Raw genomic sequence first — 25,650 nt, forward strand, 5'->3', positions numbered from 1 at the left:
CGGGAATCCAGTCCTCAGGACTTGCAGGACAACGCTCTTCCCTCCTCGTCAGAGCTGTCAGAACAGCTGTCCCGTGGGCCGGACTAGGCCACAAACAACTTGTGTTTGGCCCTCATTGGATGTCTTCTTTAACTAGTAGCAATATTTAACTGTTGGAAGAGCAAATGTTAAGGACCAGAATTCTTCCTCCTCTTAAACACATGGAAGATGGGACACACCAGGCCCTCAGTCCCACTAGGCAACCTGGGACTGGATGGGAGGGCGGACACTGCTCTGGCCGCAGGGTGTCTCCCACTGGCCACACCCCACTCAGCTCACCTGGCCATTCAGATGGTCGGCCCGGCCGGACCCTGCAGCCTCGGACATGGTGTCCCGGTGCTGCACTCACTGTGTCACTGGCTCCCTTCTAGATTTCCAGGGTAGAAGAGCCTTTGAGGATCACTCCGCACAGTAGCCTCCTCTCTGGGCAGAAAAGCCAGTCCTTACTTGATAATTCTTTCTGTCTCACTTCTCAGGTGATCCCACAGCATCTGTCCCTTCCCTCATTGGGATCAGCCACTTTCCTCTCTTCTGAGAAGTGTCTTTTTTTTCCTTCTTTAGTTATTTGTATTGACAGCCCGTCACTGGTGTGAAATCCTCCCCCATTGCCCCTGCTTTTTTTCCCTAATGAAGCCAGAAGCTTTTCTTTGTTTCATTTTCCTTGTTTTGATGATTGTTTTTGTGTTTCATAAATGACAGAGCTGTGTCAGGGAGTCATTGGGGAGGGGCAGTTGGGATAATGTTTATCATTTTTTTGGACAGTGTGTTCACACAACCCTTTCCAACTAACAGGACAGCAAAGGGAAAAAGCAGGGACTTCAGGGACAGACAGGCAGAGCTGCACTGGAATTCTGTCCACAGTGACTTGGGGCAAGCAGTTTAAACTTGTTTAGTCTCAGTCTCCTCTTCTCGAAAATGGGAATAATGCTACTACCCCAAGGAGTTACAGTGAGGATGCAGATAAGGTGATGTAGGTGAAACATAGCTGCCGATACCTGTGCAAGCTGCTTCCTCTCCCTCTTTTCCTTCCTGTGTTCAAGTATGTAGGCCAAGTGCAGACAGATGTGCTGAAAAGCCAGGGATGCCACATGCCCCCAAGTGTGTTTGGGACGACACTAGTCCTAAGCAGTGTCCCACAAAGAAGGGTTATCAGAGTTTGGAAAGTGATGTGCCCCGTAGTCCCTTCTAGAAATCCACAGTGTGCATTAAGAACATTCAAGGTTCTGAGAAGTCCTGCAGTGAAGACCACTGACTGGTCTCACTGAGCCAGCGCTACCCCTCCCCATCTGAGCATAGCCCCTCTTGGTCAGGGAACCCATATGACCCGGGAATGTTTTCCTTGTAGGGTAGAAAGAGCCAGAGGAGAGCAACTACCTTCTCATGGAGCTTCATAGTTTCCAAAGCATTTCTGATGCATTCACCTTCCTGCTCTACAAACATGCCGTGCTCCAGGCTGGGCTGGACTTTCTCCTGTGGCCTTCACTCTGCCTGAAATTCCTTCGGCCCCAAACCTTTGTGTGGCTGAGCACGTCAGTCCCTCCAGGCCTTAGTCCAGATGTGCCCCCTTCAAGGAGGCTTCCCTGAGTGTCCTGCCCTCCCCCCAGCAGGCACCCTCTGTAATTTCACCTGGTTTTAGTGCCCTGGCTGCGTGCCTCACTATCTGAAACCAGCGTATTTATTACTTTTCTTTGGCACACGTGCCCCCTCCTCAGATATACAGGGTGACAGGCATCTTCCCCTGTCTCCCAGTGTTTATTTAGAACAGTGTCTGGTACGCAGTGAGACCCCCAGGCAAGTGTGATAAATAGAAGAACATGACACGACAATCTCGAGAGATAAATCATCTTATTGCCTCCACTTTACAGAGGAGGAAACTGAGGCTCAAGGTGTCACATGCCCTTCCAAGATCAAACATCTGATAAATGGCAGGGCTGGGGCTGGATCCCAGATCTGCCCACTTGCTAAGCCCTGTGTTGTTTCCTTTCTAAGGAAACCAGGTTTTTCAGTTTATCCTTTTCCGACAAAGAACATTAATGAACATGGAAGAAAGGAGGGCACTGATTTTACCTCAATGGCCCCACAGCCAAGAGAAGCCAGGAGCCCTTGTCTTTCAAAAAGGGCTCCTAGAGCCCTCGGCTGTCTTAAGATGACATCCCAGGGTCCCCCCACTCCGGGAGTGCAGGGCGAGAACAGCCAAACTGTAAGGCACAGGTCAGGGGACCAGCTTGGAAGCTGGTAGCCGACAGAGTAAATCTATCTAAATTGGAACCACGTGGATCTTCCCCAGCACTCAAAGGACGTGAACAGATGCATTGTTCAGTGTCAGAGACCTCGCGTTGGCACCGCGTGGCACATCGCGGGGGCTGTCAGGAGCAGGAGGCAGGACGGAGAATCAGAACCCGCAGCGAGTGACGCTTCATCCCGCTCACCTGCCCTTCTGCAGCGGGGCGGGGATGTGGCGACTGCGAAGCCCGCCTCAGTGCTGGGCTGAGACCTGAACCAAACCCTTGCCCTTGTCCGGGTGCTTAAAAAAAATGAATGTGCGTGTGATGTTTTGGGGATTTTAGCTCCTCGCCTCCTCCCTTATCCCACTTTAATTCTCACCATACTTTTGAACAGGGGATAGGGAGCCGGGAAGAGTAACCACGTTCCTATACAAGCCTCGGCAGGGCATCCTGCAACTGGCACCAAGAGAAAAATTGGGAATTTCTTAAGTTGGTTTGACCACCCGCTGCTCCCTGTGTCCTCGATAAAAAAACAGAAAAACCAAAGCCTTGGGGCTGTGGATGGCAACCTAGCACACACCCCATGCCAGGTATTGGGGTAGATAGAGTTTCTCTGACAAAAGTCAGAGAAAACTGCCTTCTAGATGCTTTCAGTGTTCGAAATCAACGTCTCAGCCTCTGGAGAGCGCCTGAGAGTTATTGCAGGACACTGCCACTGTTGGTTTCCTGCTGTTTGGGAAACAGCTGTCACATGAGAGGCATCTTTACTGGCAGTGCCAAGTACACGGAGGTGAAACAGGTGTTCTCTCTACCCTCAGGGAAGTTCTAGTCCAGGTCCGGGGTGAGGTTAACAACAAAGACTTTGGAGTCACACATCTGGATGGAACTTAAACAAGTAACTTGATCTCGCTGGTCCCCGACTTTTCCAACTGTAAAATGAGTAACACTTAGCTCATAAGGGTTGTCCTCGTGAGGATGGGTGAGCTCATGTGTATAAGCAATCGGTGAATAGTCACTACTGTTACTAAGTGTCTGCGTGACAGGAATATGAGGGGAAAGATCATCTAAGCACCAGGGTTTTATGTGCTTTCCGTTTCCTTAAGGGTTAGCACACATTCCGGCATGTGGTGGGCACCCAGGACCTGTGCTTTTCAATGCACAAAGCAAGAGGCCACAGCATTAGAGAAAGGAGGGCCCAGGGCTGCAGGAGAGCTTGCCTGAGGACACGGGAAACCTCCTGTAGAGACGTACACGTAGCTCTGAGCTGAAGAATGGGTAGAATTCAAATTGCAGGGAGATTGGAAGAGCAGCTGCAGCGAAGTGCAAGGCATGACCTCTGCACAATTTTACTAACAATCCTCAAGTCCACTTTACAGTTTATACAAGACTTCTACATTCAGCGCCTCAGCTGACTCTCATGGCCCCGTGGGTTGGCTGAATTTGAGAGTACACTGAAGCTCAGAGAGGTGGTATGCCCTGCCCAAAGTCAGACAGCTTCTAGGTAATAGCGCATAGATTTACTCATGACATTAGCTACCATTGATCGAGTGCTTCTATGTGCGAGGGATTCTGCTCTGTGCTTTTCCTGAACTATCTGATTTAATTCTCACAATGCCCCTCGAAAGTGAGTGCTGTTATAAAATATGGAGAGGCTTTCATTCAACTCAGTGCCTGGGATACGAGCCTCGATGAATACTTGCTGTAATCATAGTGATCCCCATTTTGCAGATGAGAAAACTGAGGTTCTGCAAGGTTTAAAAGTTGATAACAAAATTTTCAAGCTGTAGGATTTGAGCCCTGGTTTGTCTGTTTCCATAAATGGTGCTCTTGATTATAAACTTTGACCACTGCCTCCAGAGTCTTGTTCACTCTGTCTCTCTCCAGTCTCAGCCTCCTGAAATTCTGGAGAGGAAGGCCACCAGCCTTCATCTTCCAGCTGGAGTGCTGGGGTGCTGCAAGAAAGCGCCCTCTCACCCTCTTGCTTCTTTCCTCTCCAGCTGTGTGCACTTTGCATGTGAGGCCGCTGACTGCCCGAAGCTGGCCGTGGAGAATGCTTCTCTCAACTGCTCCAGCAGTGACCACTACCACGGCGCCCAATGCACTGTGCGCTGCTGGACAGGCTACGTGCTCCAGATACAGCGGGATGACGAGCTGATCAAGAGCCAGGTATGTGCAGGTGCTGGGTGCAGAGTCCCTCTCCAGCTCAGCATAGGCTGACCGGGTGCTGAACACGTTCTCTGCTGAGTCCTCAGCTCTTAAAATGCTGCTGCCATGTAGTAGGTGCTCACTAAACACGTGTGGCTTGGATGAATCAATCAACCAGTCTGGGGTTTCTGAGCCACTCCTTCTGGGCAGAATAGTGTTCCGCACAACATGTACCAGAGTCCTTGTGTAGGCTGCTGCAAATCTGGACAACCTGGGGCTGAGCATGAACTTGAGACTGAAACCCTCTCAGTCAGAACTCTGCCAAAACTGAATGGGCTGCTTTAGGAAGCAGTGAGCCCTCTGTCAGTGAGGTGTTCATTCATTCATTCATTCATTGTGAAGCATCTATGCCCTGGGAACCAGACACTGTACTAGGTGCTGGAGAAGAAAAAGTCACTAAGATAAATCTGGTTCCTCCTCTCAAGGAGCTTAGTGACTAGTGACTGGGGTGCAGATGATGAGTGAGCGATACACACTGTAAAGGGAAGTGCAGGGTATGATGGAAACACAGGGGTTTCAAGGAAAGGCCCTTGGAAGAAGCAACGTGAAAACTGAGAACTAGATACAAGCGGAGGGGCACGTGCTGGGGTGAGGGGAGAAGTGTGGACTCTGGGCGCAGGCAGGAGAGACACGCAGATGCCTGGTGGTGAGAAGGAGCAGGCTCCAGACTGATGTTTCTTTTTCTGAACTCACCCAAGCAGTGAGGCTGGAGGGCCAGCAAGGTGCACTGGTGCGAGGCCCTGTGGGCTTGGTCGGGAAGGTTGAGATTTGTCTTTGGGGCAACAGAGAGCTGTTGAAGTGTGTGACGTGGTCGGACCATGGTTGATAAAGGTCCTTCCAGCTGCCCACCTGGTGCAGTGTGGACCTGGCAGAAGACGGGCCATGGGGAGAGCTCTCAGAAGAGCGTGTGGAGGAGGGACGAGGGTAGTGGCAGCGAGTGGACTTGAGACGTGGCAGAATGCTGCTTCAGCCAGACGTGGCTGTGGGGTCTCCCGTGGGTGCGGGGAGTGGCAGTCCGTGAAGCCCCAAGATCTGGGGATTCCAGACACAGCTTTTTGTAGGGCCCCACCCTCGGACTCCACCCTCGTGCTCCAGGTACACGGGACACGTTCCATGTTGCAGGGAACGCCTATTTATACAGAGCTTCTGGGCTTAAAAAGAGCCCCACTGAGGAGCTCTGGGGCCCTCAGTTGCTTGTCTTAGAACCTGCTTCCGTGTGTCAGACACGGCAGGTCTCAACTCCTGTGGAAACAATTAGCTGTCTTCAGCAGTGAGGGACTTTTTCCCCCTTTGATGCGTGCTTAAGAGAGGAGAAGTGTCCTTTGCTTTTAAAATCCCAGATCAACATTTGGCATCCCCAGCCCCCTGGGATTTGGCGGCTTTCTCCCTGAATGGAAGCCTGCGGGCTCTGAATGCCTGGCCCTCCCTTGGCTCTGTGGCTTGACCTCACCCTTCCACCCGCACAGCCCTGCCGACTTCTAGTTTGGTTCAAGTCTCTGTCTACCCTTTTGTTGTCGCAGCCTCATTCCTTCTTCATGTCGACCTCTCCCAGCTACTGAACCATCATATCTCGAGGAGGGAGTGGCTCCATGGGTTCAATGCTAAAGGGTCAGCTCAAATAAGGAAGGGGACTTGCCCATGATCTCATAGCACAGAGGACAAAATCCAGTTCTCCAGTCTCCCCAGGTGATGCCCACCCTGTGCCAGACACTAGGAGGCACTGGGAAGATCCCCATAATCTCCTCCAGGGCCAAGAAAAGATACAGAGATCAACAGCCACTGCCCCATGCTTGCGCCATGTTTCAGAGGTGGTCTTCTAAAAGAAGTCATAGGTCCCGAGAAGTCTGCGTCTTAAGATTCTCACCAACACAGTAGAAGTCATGATCTGGGAGACTCTCCAGACAGCAGTGAAGAGCCTAGCTCGCTTGGGCTCAGTTCCCACTTATCCTCTTTCCAGCTGTGTAACTTGGAGCTGCATCTGTGAAATGGGAACTGAAGTACTGACTTCAAGCAGTTGTTGGGATCAGGGAGAGTGAGCTGGAGTTAGACTCTAAGCACTGATCTAAGCCCCCGCGCCGCAGCCTGGGGGAGGGCGTTTCCGCACACTGGGGACCCAGTCCGCCGCTCCTCACTGCACCTGCCTCCGCCTTTCAGACAGGACCCAGTGTTACAGTCACCTGCACGGAAGGCAAGTGGAACAAGCAGGTGGCATGTGAGCCGGTGGACTGTGGCGTCCCGGACCAGCACCACGTCTACGCTGCCTCGTTCTCCTGCCTCGAGGGCACCACCTTTGGCAGCAAATGCTCGTTCCAGTGCCGTCACCCGGCGCAGTTGAAAGGTACTGTTTTTTCCAGGGGAAACCCAGAGGCTGCTCCCAGGTCCTTCTGGGTCTCAAACACCAAGGGTTGGACAAGGCTTTATCCTTGCTTCTTTTTTTTTAATTTTTTAGGTCTTGTCTTCCACAATTTGGTTTTTCACATTAAGTTCTTTTTTTTTTCTTTTGGTGTGGGGGGAGGTAATTAGTTATCCTTGCTTCTCATTCCACCAATAGTATATATGCCAACCGCCTTGCTGTGCCGCTGAGGAGAAAGAAGAGTGTGGATAAATATGACAGCCACTCTTTCAATCTTGCAAAAAAGGACAGAAAAGAGAGAAGGAAGAAGGGAGGGAGCGTGGAGGGAAGAAATCGATTCTAAGAAAGTAACATTTGGAGCTGATGCGTCTAGTGCACTGGGTAGGATGAGGGCTTGGTAAGCCTAAGAGCCATTATCCTTCTCATTTTCATAGAAGAGGAGATCAAGGCTCAGAGAGTAGAAGGAACACGGCCCAAGGCCACGCTGCTTGTGCTGGGTTCCACCATGGGGCCCAGGTCTTTCTCCAAAGCCAGCTGCTGCTTGCTAGGAAGTGCTAGCTGAGAGAGGCGTGGTTCTGGACAGGACAGTTTACTGGGATCCCCTGGGCTGGGTACTGGGGGTATTAAGGTGAGTGAGTCAGTCTGGCAAACTGGAGAAGCAGACTCATTTTGGAGATGAGTGAGAGGCTGGCCTGGGTGACCTAGGCTGCCAGGCCTAGAAGGGTCCTTAGAGCTCATCAGGAATGACTGATTGTTGGGAAGACGGTGAGATTGAGGGCCGGTGAGAGGAAGGAAGGGGCTTGTACAGAGTTGCAGAGCAAGTTAGCGGCATTGTCAGAACGAATGCCTTGGTTTCCCGTTGAGTATTGGATTTTGACATTGTATCCAACTCACAGAGGAGCCAGGACCCTCTCCTTTGCTTGGTTTATCAGAGGAGACATTGCCCCTTTATCAGATACCCAAAACCATATGTCACTCAAGCATGAGTCCTACCTTGGTGTCCACTCATTTCCACTCTATAGGACTTCTTTGGGGCATGGGGGATTTTGGAGGGAATTTGCAAATTCCCTGAAACTTAGATGTCCTATTACAGGCTCATGAGTTTTAGGCATTTAGATGATTGGAGAGAGTCAATAGTGTACCCAAATTTTCAAGGGGATACAGAACTTCAAAAGATTATCACACATGGTACTATTCAGTTAAGTGTATTGACTGGGTAGCTGGATAAAAATTGATGAAAGTCATACCACAGGAAATGTTTCTTTTAAGAAATGAATGAAGGACCCAGCAAGGTCATAAACTGCCCCAAAAGAAAAGCAGGGCACATCTTCTGGGATACATCCCTAAGATCTCATTTTTCACCCAAGAAGATTGAAATATAAAATTGTAGACATTTTATTTGAGCCTCTGTAAAGATTTAGATCAGAGTGACGTGAAGAGACCAGTGGAAATTGTAAACCCTTCATCTTCCAGGTTATCACCCTTGGCCTCGTTTGCCCAGACGTGGGGTGTATTAATAACTCCAGACTAGAAAAGCACACTTGTGCTCTCAGTCAGAGGCCCTTGGGAAAGGGAGGTGTATAAATCAGCATTGATTATCAGAGCCCTCATTCGGCTAATAACAATCCTTAATCAGAGTGACTCAGGCCCTTCTGCCGCTGCTCCTCTGTTGACTCTGCTGGAGGGGGTGACCCCGCTGGGGAGACATGGCCCCAGGATAGTTGTTGATCCCAACTTTGCTCTTCTCTTGAGAATACAGGCGAGCATCTCTCCAGTGGCCACATTGACTCACCAGGTATTGGCATATCATGCCCCTTGGTTCTCAGCATCATCTGATGCTCAAATTCCAGGTCTGATGCCTCAGCTTGGGTCTGCTGGCAGCAACGAAGGGACATAGGTCCTGCTGTCTCTCACTTGAGCATCTTATTCATGCCTCCCTTCTTAAACCAGAAGATAAAGATCAAAACAAAATTTCCCCCACTTTTTGTTTGCTTCCCTGTCCCGCTTTTATTTTTCCTTTCCCTGAAGCATGATTTCAGCAAAAGAAATGCGAGCTTTCGTCAGACAGTCTGGGATTCCACTCCTGGGTCTGCCCCAACTGTTTGATCTTAGGAGGGTAGTTTCACGTCTCTGAGCCCCAGTGCTCTTACTTGTAAAATGGGTGTAAGAGTGCCCACTCTGAAGGGTCATGTTGAGGATTAAAGAGCTGGTGTGTATAAAATCTCCGAGCAGGAGGAAGTCCCAGTAAATACTCGTCTCCAAGGGACACCTTGTGGGAATCTGTGGGGCAGCTGCTCTCTGCCCCTACCCCTTTGTCCCAGGGAGGCTTAGTCCTGGGAGCATGGAGACATGCTCGTCCTCGGCGCCCCTCTCAGGACCTGGGGGTTCGTGTCCTTGGAAGCAGCCACCAACCAGGAAAAGCACCGAGTGTGGCCCTAAAGCTGGTTTAATGCGGGCAGCACCACAAACCCTATTGCTCCCTAGAATCCAGGTGAACTTTTCTTCACTATCCTGACTTCCACTTACATTCTGAGCCTTCTTCAAGATGGATGCAAAATAGTCTGTGAATTCACGGCCCTCGAGTCACTCATGCCAAGGGCCTTTATGAAATGAGCAGTAAGAGCACAGACTGAGTCCACAAAAATGCATGAGAGAAAAAATACTCTCAGATTGAAAAAAAAAACAACAACTTCAAAATCAAAAATCATAGATGTTTAATTAAATGGCTAAAAATGCAACTTTACCTACATCACCTTGTCAACCTCAACTCAACCGTGTTGGGTGCACTTGGTGTCCACTCTGGAGCGGGGTTTCTAAAGTTAGCAGGCACTCAGCCGACAGAGAGCTTTTTCAGAGGCCTCCTGTTGGTCTCCTTCTGCCTGTTGTTGCCTTTGCTACCTCAATTTTGCCTGTCTGACCTCAGATTTAAAACTCAGTTTATTCCCTAGGGTCCAGAAGATACCCAAGACCATGGAGCATTTTCTAATTTCTTAGACTTAGAAGATAGGAACGTGAGCTGGGAGGACACGGGGAGTGGCCACATCCTGCAGGGTGCAGCAGTGAACCTTCTTCCCTGCCCTCAGCGCCCTTCCTCACGCCTTGCCCTCCCCCTCAGAATCCTGACAGGACCTCCCTCCCTCTAGGAATTTCACATCCCCTCTCCTCTCTCAGGCAGAGACCCCTTCATCTTGCTCAGAAGCAGATGGCGAGCCCGGGAGGATTCAGCTTTACCCCAAGGGTCTCATCGAGGCATCTTCCCCACAAAGACAGGGCCACCGCACAGAGGAGTTCTCGTCCCACTCCTGAGAGAAGGCTGCTTGCTTCATCTTACCACGCTAGTGCCTTGGAGATGGCGGGGTCTGGGATGTCATCAGGTCCAAACCGCCACTGGGTGTGGATGGTAAACCATGGCTCAGGTCATTCCCGGGGACGTGAGGGACTCAGTGGAGAAGCTGGTTCAGGATCACATAGCTGCTTACGAAGCTGCCTTTAGACGTGAGCAGTGATAAGAATACAGAGTAAGCATGAGTTTCAGCTCTTAGGTAATTCTTCCTGTCTCTCCCCCACCTCTTCCACTCTGAATGGTTGCTGAAGCTTCGAGGGTCAAGCCTATTCATACTTCAGGGTTCTTACTTGCTGCCTCGGAAGCCCTTTGGCCTCTCCTAAACCATGTCCCTCAACCCAGAACTCCCATCAAACCCTGAAGCCTCAGAGCTGGGAGAAGCCTAGAGGTGATCAAAGCTAGTTATTTCACTTTGCAGTGCAGAAACTGAGGTCCCAGAGGGAAAGACATTTATGCAACGTTGGGACCAGAAGGTCACCCAGGGGTCCTGACCCTGGAAATGGCGCCCCCTTGCCAGGCACACGGTTCCCACCAGTCCGGTGAAATAACCTGACTTGCACCTGCTCTTTGCGTTCCCTGGCAACCTCCTGTACTGCAAGTGTCCAGCGTTCCAGGCTCGGTTCTCCCTCTTCTTAGGACATTCTCCACCAATTATCCCCAACTATGATTGCCTCTTAGAACATTCTTTTCCCTTTGTGTCTAACATATGGGACCACTTGGTTAAGAAATTGGGAAGTGAGAGACACCATTCTGGATCGTGGGGTAGGGATGGGGATGATGAAATCTTATTGTCTGACTAATTTTTATTTGGGGATCCTCCAATCATCCACGTTCCTGATTCCATGAGATTCCCCCCGACCGCAATTCCTCTTTGGCTATGCTCCTGGCTTAAAGCTCTGTTGTGGGGTCGGGAGGGCACTCGGCAGTCAGACAGACGTGGAGAGAACCCCAGTTCTAGTTTGAGCAGCTCACTTTCCCCCAGTTTCCTCACCTCCAAAATGGGATTAATGACAAACTGGGTCACTAGGAGGATCAAGGAGGTGGCTCCAGTAATTCTTCCTGGGCCTGCCTCATGGACTTAATACAGACAGCTATTGGGTAGAATTCCTTTCAGATACTTGAGGGGAAAAAAAATTGGACGATGAAACAATCAAAATGTAATCTGACTCACCCAGGCTGGAGCTGAGAGAACCCAGTTTTACTGAACGGATGACATACTTTTTGGGACTGCCAAGTCCAGCTCAGGCTTTCTCTTTAACAGCTTGGGATCCCAGGAGCCTAAACATGTGCCTTCAGGACGAAAAACAACAGAGGGTCACATGCTTCTCTTGATGCCTCATTTCCTCTGCCTCAGCTTCACAGGCTGACTTTCTGCAGCCCCGGCACCAGCTGAGGCTCCTTCTCCACCTGTCCTCCTTGTCCTCCTTCCTCTTCTTGCTCTGTGACTCCTGTGAAGCTCAGTCTCTCACCAGGAGCAATGAAACCCAATCTCCTTCTTGTCCTCCCAGCACTAACCTTGGGTTAACGCAGCCTCCTGAATGCCGGTTTGTCCTTATCCCAGGCCCAGCTAGCTGCATTTTCGTTTTCTTAAAACAATACAGTGGCCGATACCCTTTCACATCCTAAAAAAAATATTAGAGCTGGACCAGAACTTAAAGACGGCTTTTGGTCTAGGGCCAGAGAGGTTAGGTGACTTGTTCAAGGTCACACGTAGGTTCATAATACTCCGTGCATTTAACAAATGGACGTGGGCCTACTATGTGCTTGGCACTAGGGTAGTTTCCGGAATAGAAGAATGAACACGATGCAGTTCCTGACCTTAGGCTATGTGCGTTGTCAGCACCATATGCGAGATACTAAGCAAACCAGACCTCGGTCTCCTGGCCTGTCCCTCTTTGTATTCTTCTCTAGGTTAACTTCAATCTTAAAGGCGCTCCCCAAAAAATGTGGTCTTCTGGGTACTCTTTTAAATAAAATAATAAAAATAGATCTATCTCTTTTGACAGTACATTTATAATTATTTTAATACTCACTAGAGATTGAAATTTCCTTAGCCACATTTTATAGGCTGGGTGAGCAAGATTTATTTTCCTGACTTGAACCAATGAACAACCAAAAGTACAGGGTCAGATAACTTTTTGAAACCCAATCTCTGACTTCAGTGCTCTTTATCCTCAGCCAGAAACCCCAGACTCAGAAATACTTTCACCTTGCGTCCTGAGTCATGCTTCCCCAGGAAAGACAGGGAGGGGATTGAGAAAGGGAGGCATGGAAGGGACTGGAGCATCAAGGGTCTTCTTCTAAAGTCAGTACCTCTGTGGGCACCAGGAGCTCAGTCCCTCCAGGGAGGGATGGGAGACAGGGTAGAACATTCCTCAGAGTTACTGCAACTCTGGAAACTGCCATGCTAATCCAGCAGCTCCATCTCTGGTTGAGTGCTCCTTCCGGGAGCAATGACACCTCAGCACTGTGAGCTTGCCTGGTGTGCAGGCAGAGCCGGCCTCCGTGATCGGAACAGAAGACCTCTAGCAGCAGGTAGCTGCAGGTGCAGGAGGCATCCTTCAGAGTATAGAGGTCAGTGCCAAGGGGATGAGGGCAGAGCAGGGACAGCATGTGTCCTACCCTGCTTTCTTCAAAGCCACGCGGTGGATGCAGGGTGGCGGCTCCATGAGAGCCGCTGGGAGCATGGAAATGCTGATTCTGCACAATGCAGGGTCTGGTCTCCTGGATTTCCTTTGTTGCGGGGCGGGGGCATGTCCATGGTCCTGAACCGCCAGTTCCTGCTTTTAGCGTCGTTCTCCTTTGGACTGTGGTGCAAGGTTAACTCCTATTTACCCTCTCCTAGAATTTACATTTCTGGTTTGCATTTTCTCTCTTGACTAACATTTTGCAATTTTTGCTTTAGCCTGCCCCCAAAGAAGCATGACTTCCATTTCACAATTTACGATTCGCATAGCTGCTAGGGCGCACTTATTTTTAAAGAATCTCAGCACTCTTCCCAGAGATCCTCTATCCTTCTTGGGAAGTATAGAGAGGGTGTTCTCCCCTTGTCTTTTGTGACTTCCCTGCTCCCTAAGCTCTCGCTGTGTCTGGGCACTCTGAAACACCGCCCCAGTCACGAGGGCTGTGCAAAAGAAAAGCAGTTTGCAGTTGCTGGTGTTTGAGAGCTTCTTCCAGATAAATCATCCTCTCACACCCTGTATTCTTTTTACTTGATGTAGAAATAGCTGTAGTTTGCAGTGTCACCGTTTATCAGTGTGGAATCCTCTGTGGGGCTTACGGACCCTAAGTTGTCTTTTGCTCATCAGACGGCTCCCACTGACCGGAGGGAAAGGAGGAAAGTGAACAGGGAGGGAAGCTGCGAGAAGCCTACGTGGCCTCTCACCTTTCTTCTTTTTCCTGCTTTATTTCTTTCCGTGGTACTTCCCGCCTTCTAGCACACTAAATGGTTTGCTTTCTTAGGATAATGTATTTCGTCTCTCCCTAGTCCCTAGAACATAAGCTCCAAGGGGGCAGGGCTTGCGTTTTGTTTTGTTCACTGCTTTGTCCCAACATAGACAAGAGGAGCCGGCACCTAGGAAGCACTAAATCGATGCTTGTTGGATGAATGAAGGTGTCTGTCCTGTCGGATCTGCTGACGGAGGCAAAGATTAGGAGGAGGGAGGAGGGGAGGAAGAAGAGAAGGGACCTGATGGAGGGAGAAGCAAATCAGGAATTTGGCAGCTCTTTTCTGGACAGTGTTCATAAATGTTTCATTTTATCTTCTCATCACCACGAAAGGCGGGGGCACTCGCTTTCTTTCCCTAAATAGGAGGCTTGGGGCTTGGGTCTCTCAGAATACACACGCATCGAGGGCTCTGCTGAGCACGCGTAGTCAACTCCCTACTAAAAACCACAGCTGTCTTTGTAGTTACACAGAATTGGCCTTGAACTTCACTTTTGTCTTTTGCTAACCATGAGAACTTGGTCAAGTCACTTGCCTTGCTAAGTCTCTGTTTGCAAGTGGGAGTTGTCACCCCAAGAGCACTGGTGTGAGAGTAAATGCAATCACGTATCAGAAGTACTCAGTGCGTTGTAAATGATCAGTAAGTGTCAGTGTCGTCCCTATCACCCCTCCAGCTTCCAAATCCTGGAGCCTCCCATGTGTTTCCAGCCCTGGTTGTCAGCACCTTTCAAGAATAACTGGGAAGAGGAGAGTTTGGTTGAGAGACCCAAGTTTCAAGTCCATCTCTAATTGTCTTGGGGAGGTTTTGGGCAGGCTGTGCATGGATAATATACGACCTGGCAGGGGAAAGCCGACTCCCCGTCTTTTACTTTTACTTGTAACGTTCCCCATCAGGCCAGCTTCCCGATGGCCATCAGCACGTCTGTCAGAGCTGGCGCGGGCTACAGGGGACGTGCTCATCTCTCAGCTGCTTTGGCAAAACTTCACTGAATATAGGGGCCCGAGAAGAAAATCAAACCTCCAGATACCACGACACTGTCACTTCCAGGCATGAGGGGGGCGAGGACAAGTACAAGGGAGCAGGGCCCAGAGAAGGAGCAGCAGCTGGAGGTCACACAGCACACGGATCTCAGAGCCCCGAGTGTGTTCCCATCGGAGCCTACTCTGCCAATTGTTAGAAGGCAAGCGCCTTCATCTCTGGGCTCCAGTGCTCACCTGGCAAAGCCAGGAGGATGGATGGAAGGATTATGAAGTTCTCCTTTCTACGGAGTGTAAGAGGTTCAGAATGAGGAGTCAGGAGCCTTGAGTTGTAATTCGCTATAGACGTGGGGTCAGTCAACCCCGAAGTTGCATCTCCTCTGCTTTGTGGCAGCTCCCCCTCTCCCTAGGTTCCTCAGTTGTAAGTGGAACTACATTTGGGAGGCCCTCTGGTTCTTCAGGTTGTCTGCCCTCCCTCCGCTGACCCCGCCTGCTTGTGTCCTCCAGGCAGCAGCAGCCTCCTGACCTGTATGGAGGACGGGCTGTGGTCCTTCCCGGAGGCCCTGTGCGAGCTCATGTGCCTGGCTCCACCCCCGGTGCCCAACGCGGACCTCCAGACGGCCCGGTGCCGAGAGAACAAGCACAAGGTGGGCTCTTTCTGCAAGTACAAGTGCAAACCTGGATACCACGTGCCCGGCTCCTCCCGGAAGTCAAAGAAGTAAGTGTGGCTGCAAAGGCCGACCCCCAGGTTCCGGGGAGGAGGAGAGCCAGGTCTGGCTGTCTGGTTAGAAGGAAGCGCTCCTTTCTTTACTGGTGGCAGTACCCTCCACTCATCCCATTCTCTTCACTGAGACTCTAGAAGGACATTATTACTAACTGCTTACTGGCTGTGTGACCTCAGGCAAGTGACTTCACTTCTCTGGGCCTCTATTTTTCAGCAATAAGACGGGGATGATGATAACGGTTACCACAGGAGAAAGTGCTGAGGATAGAATAGGATGTGTATGCAAAGTGCTCGCAGAGTGCCTGGCACGTCGTAGGTGGTGGGCATTGGTATCGTCATGCCAACCCATCAGCACACTCCGGAAGGAAGGGAGAGGAGACGGGCTAGCAGGGCTTGGATTTTACGTCAGTCCACGTGTAACTGTGAGAGGGTGTGAAACTCCTGCTTGGCCCTGAGGAAGGAGTCCTGTGAACCCCTGCACATCCCCCCCACCACCCCAGGCAGGGAATCAGGAATGGGCAAGGGAAACCAGAAGCCAGCTGGCTCCAGAGAAACGTGGGGGTTTGGGTTGAGCATGGCTCCAGCCACCTGGTCCTTGAGGTATCTCTTCTTTCATCTCTTCCTTGAAGACGAGCCTTCAAGACCCAGTGTACCCAAGATGGCAGCTGGCAGGAGGGAGCTTGCGTTCCCGTGACATGTGACCCTCCCCCCGCCAAATTCCACGGGCTCTACCAGTGCACCGACGGCTTCCAGTTCAACAGCGAGTGTCGGATCAAGTGTGAAGACAGCGATGCCGCCCAGGTAAGACTCCTCGGTCCTGAGGACAATACTTAGGCCCCTCTCCTCTCTGCTGACCAAAGACCAGCCTGTATTTTAAGAACCTCCTCCTCCAGGAAGCTACAGGCGTCAGAATTGCATAGTGGCAATAGAAGAATGCGGAAGTCAAGAAACTGGGTTCTCAGGACCTCCCTTTGTAATCTCTCTGAGCCTCGTTTTCCTACCCGTGACACTGTATTTTATTGGTTCAGAGATCCTTACCTTTGAACAAATTTTAGCATTGGAACCCTTATGAAAGAAATCATATATGGAACCCCAGTGTATGAATTTGATCAAAGTTAGGGAGTAGCCAGAACTGTTTTGCCAGATTTCTACCACCATCACCATCACTGAAATGTTTAAAATCAAGACTTCCAATATCTTGAGACATCCGTTGGTTCCTCAAGCATAAGGAGGAAGGGAACCATCTTTAGACTAGATGCACAGGTATGAGAATACTATGGAAGAAGGAAGAAGAGAAGGAGATGGCAGACATTTGAATCTTATCTCAACTCAAGTCCAGCACTCCTGCCGGCCCTGCTGAAGACGTTCTGTGAATGTATTTTCCGTAATCCTTCCACCTGCTCCTCCACCCCCACCCACTAACATGGGAGGGAACCAAGAGTAGGAAAGAGAAATGAGAGGCCAGCTGGCTCCAAAGAAGACTGAAGTCCACAGGGAGCCTCAGCCTTGACAGAGCCAACCATGTAGTGTTGACGTCTCAAGCCCCATGACTCACAGGTGTGCAAGGATCTTCACTCAGGTGAGGCCAGAGTTCAGCCAACTGGGCCCTAGTGCACATTTCCCCCCCAGTCAGTCCTTAGTTGTTATCGGCATCTGCCAAATACCAGATGCTGCCAAAGCACCATCCTCAACTCTTCTCCTCCTGCTCCCACGTCCAAAAAGTGACCAAGTCCCACCCATTCTCCCTCTAAGATATCTGATGCTGTTCCCGTGCACCCCAGTGCCACCACCATAACTCAGGCTTCCAACATCGTTCTCCTGGGCCACCATGCAGCTTCCTGACCAGCCCCCTGCTTTCACACTCTTGATTGTCTCCAGCATGTTGTCCACATTTCGGCCAGAGTGGTTTGTTTAGAGCACAGATGTGATCATGAGAGCTTCCCTGCTCAAAGCCCTTTGTGAACCAGTGACCCCCATCTGCCTTAGGGTAAAGTCCCAACTTCACATTCAGAGCCTCTCCCCCCGTCACCAGTAAGACTGATCTCCCTTCACCTTGGCATTCTCTGTTAAAGAGCTCCTCTCACCTTTTCCAGCCACCTCACTCCTAACCATCCTTCACAGTTCAGCCCAGGCACCTCTTCCTCCAGGAACCTTTTCCTGACCCTTCCGCTGTGGGCTCTGTGCCCCTCCTGGGGGTACCCCCTTCACAGCATCGACCACACTGCAATGTCATTCATTTCACATTCCCCTACTAGGTTGTGAAATGCCTAACCACAACATTAATTGTCTCTGCATTTTCAGAACTTGGGACAGTGCCAAGCACCTAGTAGGTGCTCAGGAAGTGGCAGGGCATGAGAAAGAGCTGCAGGGAACATGCAGGCCAGTCTCCTTATTGTCCAGATGAGAAAGTAACTCAACCACCCACAGTGACACAGCTGGTGTCAGCTGCGTCAGAATCAGAACCCAGGTTCCCCCAACTGTGGACAGACTGAATCCAATAGGCACTACCTGAAAATCCTCAGAAGTGCGCACCCAGGGATGTCTGTGTACCTGTCTCCTCCCGTCCTCAGCTGCAGGAAAGCAGAAGCCAGGGCGGGACATGCTCAGGCCAGAGATTGCCACGGCCTCACGCAGCCCATCAACTTCCCTCTCACTCCTTTGCAGAAAACTGTTGCTAACAGTTACCCAAACTGCTGAGCCAAATAATATCCTGGCCGTAGTTGTATTATCAAACCGAAACCCAGTCTGCCTGGGGCCTGCCAAGTACCTTTCATGGCCAGTTTGTATTTAAAGGGGAGGAAAATGTAAATTTATCAGACGACTCAAGCAGTTCTGTTTGGCAACGGGCGGAGTGGCCAGACGCAAAGGAGCAGGGTATTGCTTGCCGGCCGAAAGAATGAGGGAACGCGTGCCAAATGGGCTCCTCACACAACTGGCGTTTCTAGTTTGTACTGCAAATGAATTTCCTCTACCCTCAGACCAGGGGCCTGAGAGCCAAATCTAGTATTCACCTCAGATCCCCTCTTGCTGCCTGTAAACACAGCCGAAACTTACGGCTCAGAGGATCTTGAATTGAACAGCTTGTATGGAGCAGGAAGTCTTTGCTTTCCAAACAAGTCCCAGATCCTGGCAGGAGAGGACGGGGGCTGTTGTGGGGGAGGTTTGCATACTCCTTCCCGCTGCCACTAAAAGCGGCTTAACCAATCAAACCTCGACTTCATTCATTCCCTGGGAGCCAGTATGATGCTGGATCTGGACTCCGAGTTTGAATCCTGGCTCTACCACTTACTAGCTGTAGGACTTGGGAAAGTGATTTAACTCTTTCAGCTTCAGTTTCCCCATGCATAAAATGGGGGAGCGGGGGAGAATACTACCCACCTCATGGTTTGTGAGGATTAAAGTAGGGCATGTCTATGCGTTACCCCTGGAATTGTGCAGTGCACAACCTGTGCCACCATACTTGGCAGCCCTGGGAAACACACAAATGAACTAGTCTGCCTTTAATGTCACTTCTAGTGGAGAGAATCCATGATGCTCTGTGTGGACTCCTTCAGAACCTGGAAACAAACACAATGGCTTGAAAGTTAGCCCTCTTTTGGCAACTAGCTCCAGAAAGTCATCCATCATGCATGAGGCCAGGGAATAGGTTGACCAATAGGAACCACAGGGAGACCTGATCTCTTGCTCAAATAAGCCTGTAGGATATATAGATTTTCTAGACTAGCACTGCCCAGTAGAACTTTCTGTTACGATGAAAATGTTCTGTATCTGTGCTGTGCAATCTGGTGACCACTAGCCACGTGTGGCTGTCTAGCACTGGAAACATGGCTGAGTGACTGAGTATTCTGGTTTATTTCATTTTAAATACTTCAAATTTAAATGTAAACCACTGCACTTGTACAGTGGCTACCATATTGGACAGCTCAGCTCAAGAATTTATAGTGCTAGACAGAGAATCTTCATAAGACAGAGAATCTTCATAATAGGAGCTTTTTTATTTTTAAGTGTTTCCTGAATGCCAAACTGGATCTGCAAATTTTCTCTCATTTTTGACAACTCACAATACATCTCTGAAAAAGAAACAATATGCCCATTTTACAGATGAGGAAAGAAGGTTTGGGAGGTCAAGCTCTTGCCCATGGTTATGAGTTAGTAGGTAGTGCTAACTGGCTTTCCAGTCCTGTTTATCCCACTGCCTCCTAACATTTCCATGGCAGGTGAATGGCAAAGGCAGGAATTCCATCTCCAGGCAACTGGGGAGTAGTGCTCATTGTCTCAGCATTTAATCCAGCTCAGATGCTCCTGAACTGTTGGAGGTGTTAACTCAGGCCTCGTTCTGTGTGAAAAGCACTGTGAAGGCTTTGTAGGTGATTAGGGGAGCAAGCTGTCTTGGGATGGAGACAGAATCTGTGGGCGATGCATGCTTAAGGGCTGCAGCAGGAGAGGAGGAAGCTAAATATGCTTTGTGCACCAACTCATGCACTCCGTGGAGGGTTTCAGCAACTCAGCAGGAGGTGGAGGGAAAGAGTAGGAGTGGAGCGAGAGATGCACCCAGTTCTTTGCACGGGTCACAGAGGGTGGCTGTAAAAGCCTTTCTGCCACTGGGGGTGTGCTGCTGCCCCCGCCTTTCTGGCTTCTAATCTGGACATAGCACAGCCCTCACAGGTACAGTGCCTCCCCAGGCAGTGGCAGCTTCTAGTTTCAGGGTTGTCATGTGCTTGCCCATGAACGCAGGGCTTCCTAGAGGAAGCCAGAACCATCCCAGGTCTGTGTGATGTTAGAGGTAGGCACAACCTCAGAGATCTCCCTCTGCAACCCACTTATTTTACAGATGTGACCACTGGAGCCCAGAGAGGGAGAGGGACCTACCCCAAGTCACACAGCAAGTTACCAGCAGAGTCAGATCTTAGACAGTCTCAGCTCTCCTAACCAAGTCATTACACAAACCACGTTTTCTGCCCATCTTTACTCCTGGAGCCACATGTCACCCCTGTATCTTACTGGGAGGAAGCAAAATGCATGCGAGGCCATTGACTGGACACCAAGGCAAATAATGAACAGCAGCTACGATTTATTGAGCATTTACTACACACCAGCCTCTGGGCCAAGTGCTTTACGCAGACTACTTTACACAGCATCTGGCATTACTGTCCCATTCTGCAGATGAGGAAGGCGTGGTTCAGTGAGGCAGAGTGGCTCGCCCCACCTTGTACAACTAGGAAGTCCAGGTAGAACTGAGAGTCCTGTTATTAGGTCAGCTGCCTATTTATACCCTGCACTGCACTTCCTGGCTCTGCCTTGCTCTGATGCTGCCACATTTCTCTCTGCCAACGTGTTTACTTTCATTTCTGCTAAGTAGAGGATGTCTAGGTCTCCCTCCCGCTCCTCCCCAGCCCCTCCTCCCTACCCCTCCTCCCCTCCACAGAGGCTCACGGTAGGAGGCCAGCACTGGCGACCTCCATGACTTGGGCCCGCTGACTCCCTATTCTGGCTGCTGCCATTTCTAAAATGTGGGCAATGGTTGGGCTAATTCTGGAGTTCCCTTGGAGACAGTACGACAGAGCAGTTAAGGGCTTAGCTAACACTTGGAGAGCTCCATGTGTGTGTTAAGCTCTAAACACTTCATATAACCCAACTCACTTGATCCTCATGATGACTTTTGCCCAGACAGTGGACTCAGGGCTCATTTAACAACTGGGGAAATTGAGGCACAGAGAGGTTAAGGTACGTCCCCAAGTCCACACAGCTGGAAGGTGGCAGAGATGGGATTCGAACCTGGACACTTTGGCTTGAGTCCATACTCTTAACCATCACACCAACATCATTTAAAAATTCACTTTTTCCTTCCTAGCTAAGCCTCAGTTTCCAAATCTGTAAAAGGAATATAATTTCTACAGAAGCTACATTGTTAAAAGCATTTTTAAATGTGTCTAAAACACTTGGCACATAATAGGTATTTGATAATGTGATTATTGCATGCCTTTGGCTCTTTGGGGACCTGCATAGCTAAAGAGAGTTGGCGAGGGCACAGTATGCTTTTTTACAGACGGGTGCACAGGCAGGGAGACACAAGATGCTGAGGGATGTTCAGTTTCACCCTAGTGTGCAGAATTATGCATTCAGAGCCCAGTGCCCGCAGTGGGTCCCCTGCCTGTGGTCTCTGGTCTTCCCAGGTTGGGAAGACCTCAGTGTCAGGTCTTCTAGACCCAACTTCATGGATCTACCCTGAGGATTGGTACCACGTGGCAGGCAGCCCTGAGTGCACCAAGATCTGTTCCCGAAGGAGGATTCAGAATCCAGAGAGGCCCCAGAAAGTCTGCTGTGCAGGGGACCCAGCAGGGGCAAAGGCGTGGGGAAGGGGAACAGGAGAAGTGTGCAGGAGAGACAGGTGACCACAGACTAGAAGGGAGGATGTGAGTGTAGCAAGAGGTGGGGCTGGACCCGTCGCCGGGGTTCCGCTGTTGAAGCCCTGGACTCCCAGCCCCTGAGTCCGCCTGGTTTGGCAGACTTTTGAAATACTGATTTAGTTGCAGCAGAAAGTGCCGGATGAACTGGGTAGGAGGCAGAGAGACTAAAGGCAGTGAGACCCCTGTCTTTATGTTCCCACCTTCTGTTGTGGAGCCTCCCCAGTTTGGATTCCCTGAGCAGATTCCAGCCAGTTCTAATAGTCTCTCTTGCAAACCGAGCTCCCCAGCCAGCTCTGGCCCACGCGGTGCTGAGGTCTGCAGCCCTTGAGGGGCTGGAGGCCAGACGCATCATAGGCCCAGGCCAAGGCTGCAGGAAATTGGGGTCAATGTCCTACTCCCCTGAGGGCCCGACGGAATCATGGGGCCTGGGGCTCTGGGAGGGAGAGTCGGGGTTCTCTGAAGCCATGCAAAGCCGAGTTCACGCAGAACCGCTGTGGGTGGACTCAGCAAGCCGTCTCACAGCTGCGTGCTCGGGACGGGCCACCCTTCTCTGTGGCCACAGACGTTTCCACCGTTTCGGACCGTCCTCATGCTGGCCCACGTGAGGCCCTGAGAGGGGCCCCCTTTCTCTTCTAATTCCTGTCTCCTTGCAGCTGTGTTCTCAGACAGGGGCACTCAGCCGGCACCAGCCCTTTCCAAGAGTTTATCATCTCATACGTGCACACTCATTCATTTATTCTCTTATTCATTCATTTCTTCATTGGCTAATTTATTTCCTCGTCCATGCACTCATTTCTCTTCTTGTGTTTTAAACAAATTCATCCTATACCTCCCCACCCATTCACCTCATTTTCTGCTAAACAGGTCTTGAATGAACAGAAACAGCTATTGAGTGATGACTGAGTGGACCGAGTGGCCAGGACCTGCTAGGTGCTATGGAAGGCCCTGGGGCTGCAGGGATGGCCAGGGTGCCCTCCTGGGCCTTAAGGAGCTCATCACCTAGGAGGGAGCGGAGGATAAACACAGGGGAGATAGGTGTCAGAGACCTTAGGGCGTACACTCTGCAGCACTGGGGTGGCGTTAGGACAGGATGGCTTGTGCCAGTGTTTGGGCAAGGAGGCAGAGGGAGGAGATGGAGTGGACAGACGGGGCAGCATGTGCAGAAGCAGGGCCATGTGAAACCTCATACAGTGCCTTCGAGATTGCAGGCAGTTGACGAAGTTCAAGGTTGGCAGTGGTGCTGGGGGAGCAAGGAGCTGGAGAATTAGGCGGAGTTAAGGCTGCGTGGGCTCTGGAGGCCAGACACAGGAGTGTGAATGGAAGCTGAAGGCACGGGAGCCATTCCACAGATGCTTTCATCAGTGGAGCTCGGTCAGCTCCTCTGCTCTCATGTGGAGTTTGCCTCCTATTGTAACCTTGAAAGAGGGAAACAATAGATAGCTTATTCTCAGGTACATTGAGCTCCCTGTGCAGAAAATACCCATGGTTCTCCATTTCCAAGGGGTAGAATTCCAAACGCCGTAAGCGGATATTTAAGGCCCCACACTTTACCTGCCTAACCGGCTCATCCTGCCTGACCTCTCCTTCTCAAACTTGTGTATACCCTTGACCTTCCAGCAATGTCCTGCCCTCCCTGTTCTGCCTGATTCTACACATCCCTGAAAACTTTTCCAAGTATCACCTCCTCTGAGAGGCCTTCCCTGCTTGCCCCTCACATCCACTCCTCTCTGTGCACAAAGCCCAGTCACACTGACGTGACTGTCTCTCCTCCGGACTCCCTGGGGCAGAGGCCAGCTCGCTTCACTTCTGGACCCCACAGAGTGGAGCCCAGAGTAGAGACTAAGAAGTGATCCTTGGTTCTGAAATTTCGACAGAGCTGGCCCTCCCATTAGAATCTCAGATATGGAAAGCGGCTTGGAGAAATGACCATGATGCAAGTTCCACTTGCCTAAGACTTTGCAGAAGATTGAGAACTGGGGTATTGCTTATTTTAGAGAATCAGGAGCCGGGGAAAGGCACAGATAGACGTATCCCACACCACCTCCTCAGTGCCGTGACTGCTGGAATGGAAAGGAATGGAATGAAATGGAACAGAAGGAAGGAAGGGAAAGCCCAGAAGAGAAAGCTTCTCAGCGGGGCCAAGGTGGCCTCGTCCAGCCAGCCAGAGCCCAGGGCCTGGGACACGGTCTCATGGGCTGAGAGGAAACGAGCTTTGGTGCGTGCCCACCTCCTCACGGACAGCTCCAGGACCCACCCTCACTCCCTGTGCACGTCCACGTGGTGCATGCGGCCCCCACCTTCTCAGTGAAAACGCCGACAGACAAAACAGATTCCTCTGACCAAAATCCCTGAAAGAACACTGCGAGGATTTAGGAAGCCTGGGAGTTAAACTCTCTGGGAAGCTTTGAGCAAGTTTCTCCCCACCCCGAGCCTTGTTTCCTCCTGCAGTGCCTGTGTGCGGTGGCTGGGTGTGCACCTAGGTTCAGGGCTTGTTCTGGAACACTTTCAGAGCTCGAGGGTGGGGGCATGTTGAGGGGCTTGTCCTGTGGAGGGCGGGAGTCTCTCCTGGTCCTCACTGTGTGTCTGCTGTTCAGGGTCCCGGGAGCAATGTCATCCACTGCCGGAAGGACGGCACCTGGAACGGGTCCTTCCACATCTGCCAGGAGATGCAAGGCCAGTGCTCGGCCCCGGGCCAGCTCAACAGCAACCTCAAGCTGCAGTGCCCCGAAGGCTACGCCATAGGTACGCCGGGCGCTGGGCACGAGCCGCGGGAGGGCACGTCCTTCCAGGGGTGTGGGGGCTCACGCCTCGCTGGGGAACTGGGCTCCCCTCCCGTGTGAGGCCCTGCGAGAGGCACTGGGGATGTGAAGATGAAGGAGACCAGGCCCTGTCCTCCCAGAGCGAGCTTGGAGGGCACGGATGTTGGCGAGGCAGTGATGGGCGAGCGTGCAGTTACACTGGACTACGGGCAGGCTGACCGGTGCCTCAGGGCACGTGGATGGCTCCCAGAGCAAGGGGTGCTTGCACAGGGATCTGCTGGAGCTCGCTGGGCAAGAGGTGGCATTCCAGACGGAAGGGATCCTGCGGAAAGGGAGGGAGATACGAAAACACACATCCTATTTAGGGAAGCGATAGTGGTCCATGGCAGCTGCCTTTGTTATTAACCTTAAAATGTGCAGAATGCTGATCGCTTGTCATACCGACTACGGGTCAGGGCTGCTTGGCGCTTACCCTCTCAGCGCCTTCTCCCAGAGGGGGACAGTGAGGCGCAAAGGGAAAGCAGAACACGCCCGAACCCCGAGACCGCTCCTTCTCCAAAGCCCGCGCTCTTTCTGTGGCATTTTAGTTGCCTCCAAAAGAAGGATATGCAGCGTTTTCAAAATATTATTTGCGGGGCCAGAGGCCGGCTCATGCAATGAAGGGAGGCAACCTGGCGTTTGATGCCAGGGGTTTGCCTGGTTGACACCAGGCGTCTGGGCAGATGATTAATCATAGGCTCCCTGCTTCCTGGGTATCTGGGCGTGACGGAGGCTGACCTCAGTGGAGGGCCGGGACACCGACCTCTTGGGCTGATTCCCTAATTGACCATGATGAAAAGCCCAGGGAATTGGGTGTCCTTTCTCATGGCCAGTGTGATTTATGGGACAGTCACCAGGGATGTCTGGAGCAGAAGGTTATCTGTGCATACACTCACTCCCAGTCACACAGAGCAGTGTGTTCCTCACCCAGTAAAAGGCGTTATCATTTCATGTCCAGAAGGGAGGCCAGTGACTGGAGAGCAAAGTGGGGAGGGGCCTGACCGCTTCCTGTTTAAGACAGAAACACGTAGCGTCAGAGCACGGAGGTTCTTCGCCTGAACTCCAAGTAGGGATCAGCAGCCTGCGTTAGTCCAGGGTGGGGTTAGGGAACCTCCTAGGTTGCTCTCCCTGGT

The 25,650-nt window shown here is 51.2% G+C and overlaps 1 protein-coding gene across 1 annotated transcript in view; it reads left to right on the forward strand.

Annotated features, from left to right (window-relative positions):
- Nucleotides 1-25,650, forward strand: part of PAPPA (pappalysin 1) — a 225,619-nt gene that overhangs the window by 170,700 nt on the left and 29,269 nt on the right. Inside the window, exons 14-18 of the mRNA XM_031450304.2 lie at nt 4,262-4,430; nt 6,624-6,807; nt 15,096-15,306; nt 15,942-16,113; nt 24,314-24,461. Coding sequence (XP_031306164.2) covers nt 4,262-4,430; nt 6,624-6,807; nt 15,096-15,306; nt 15,942-16,113; nt 24,314-24,461 — 884 coding nt within the window. The remainder of the gene's footprint in view (nt 1-4,261; nt 4,431-6,623; nt 6,808-15,095; nt 15,307-15,941; nt 16,114-24,313; nt 24,462-25,650) is intronic.

This window comes from Camelus dromedarius, chromosome 10 (genome assembly GCF_036321535.1).
Source record: "Camelus dromedarius isolate mCamDro1 chromosome 10, mCamDro1.pat, whole genome shotgun sequence".
Lineage (NCBI taxonomy): Eukaryota > Metazoa > Chordata > Mammalia > Artiodactyla > Camelidae > Camelus > Camelus dromedarius.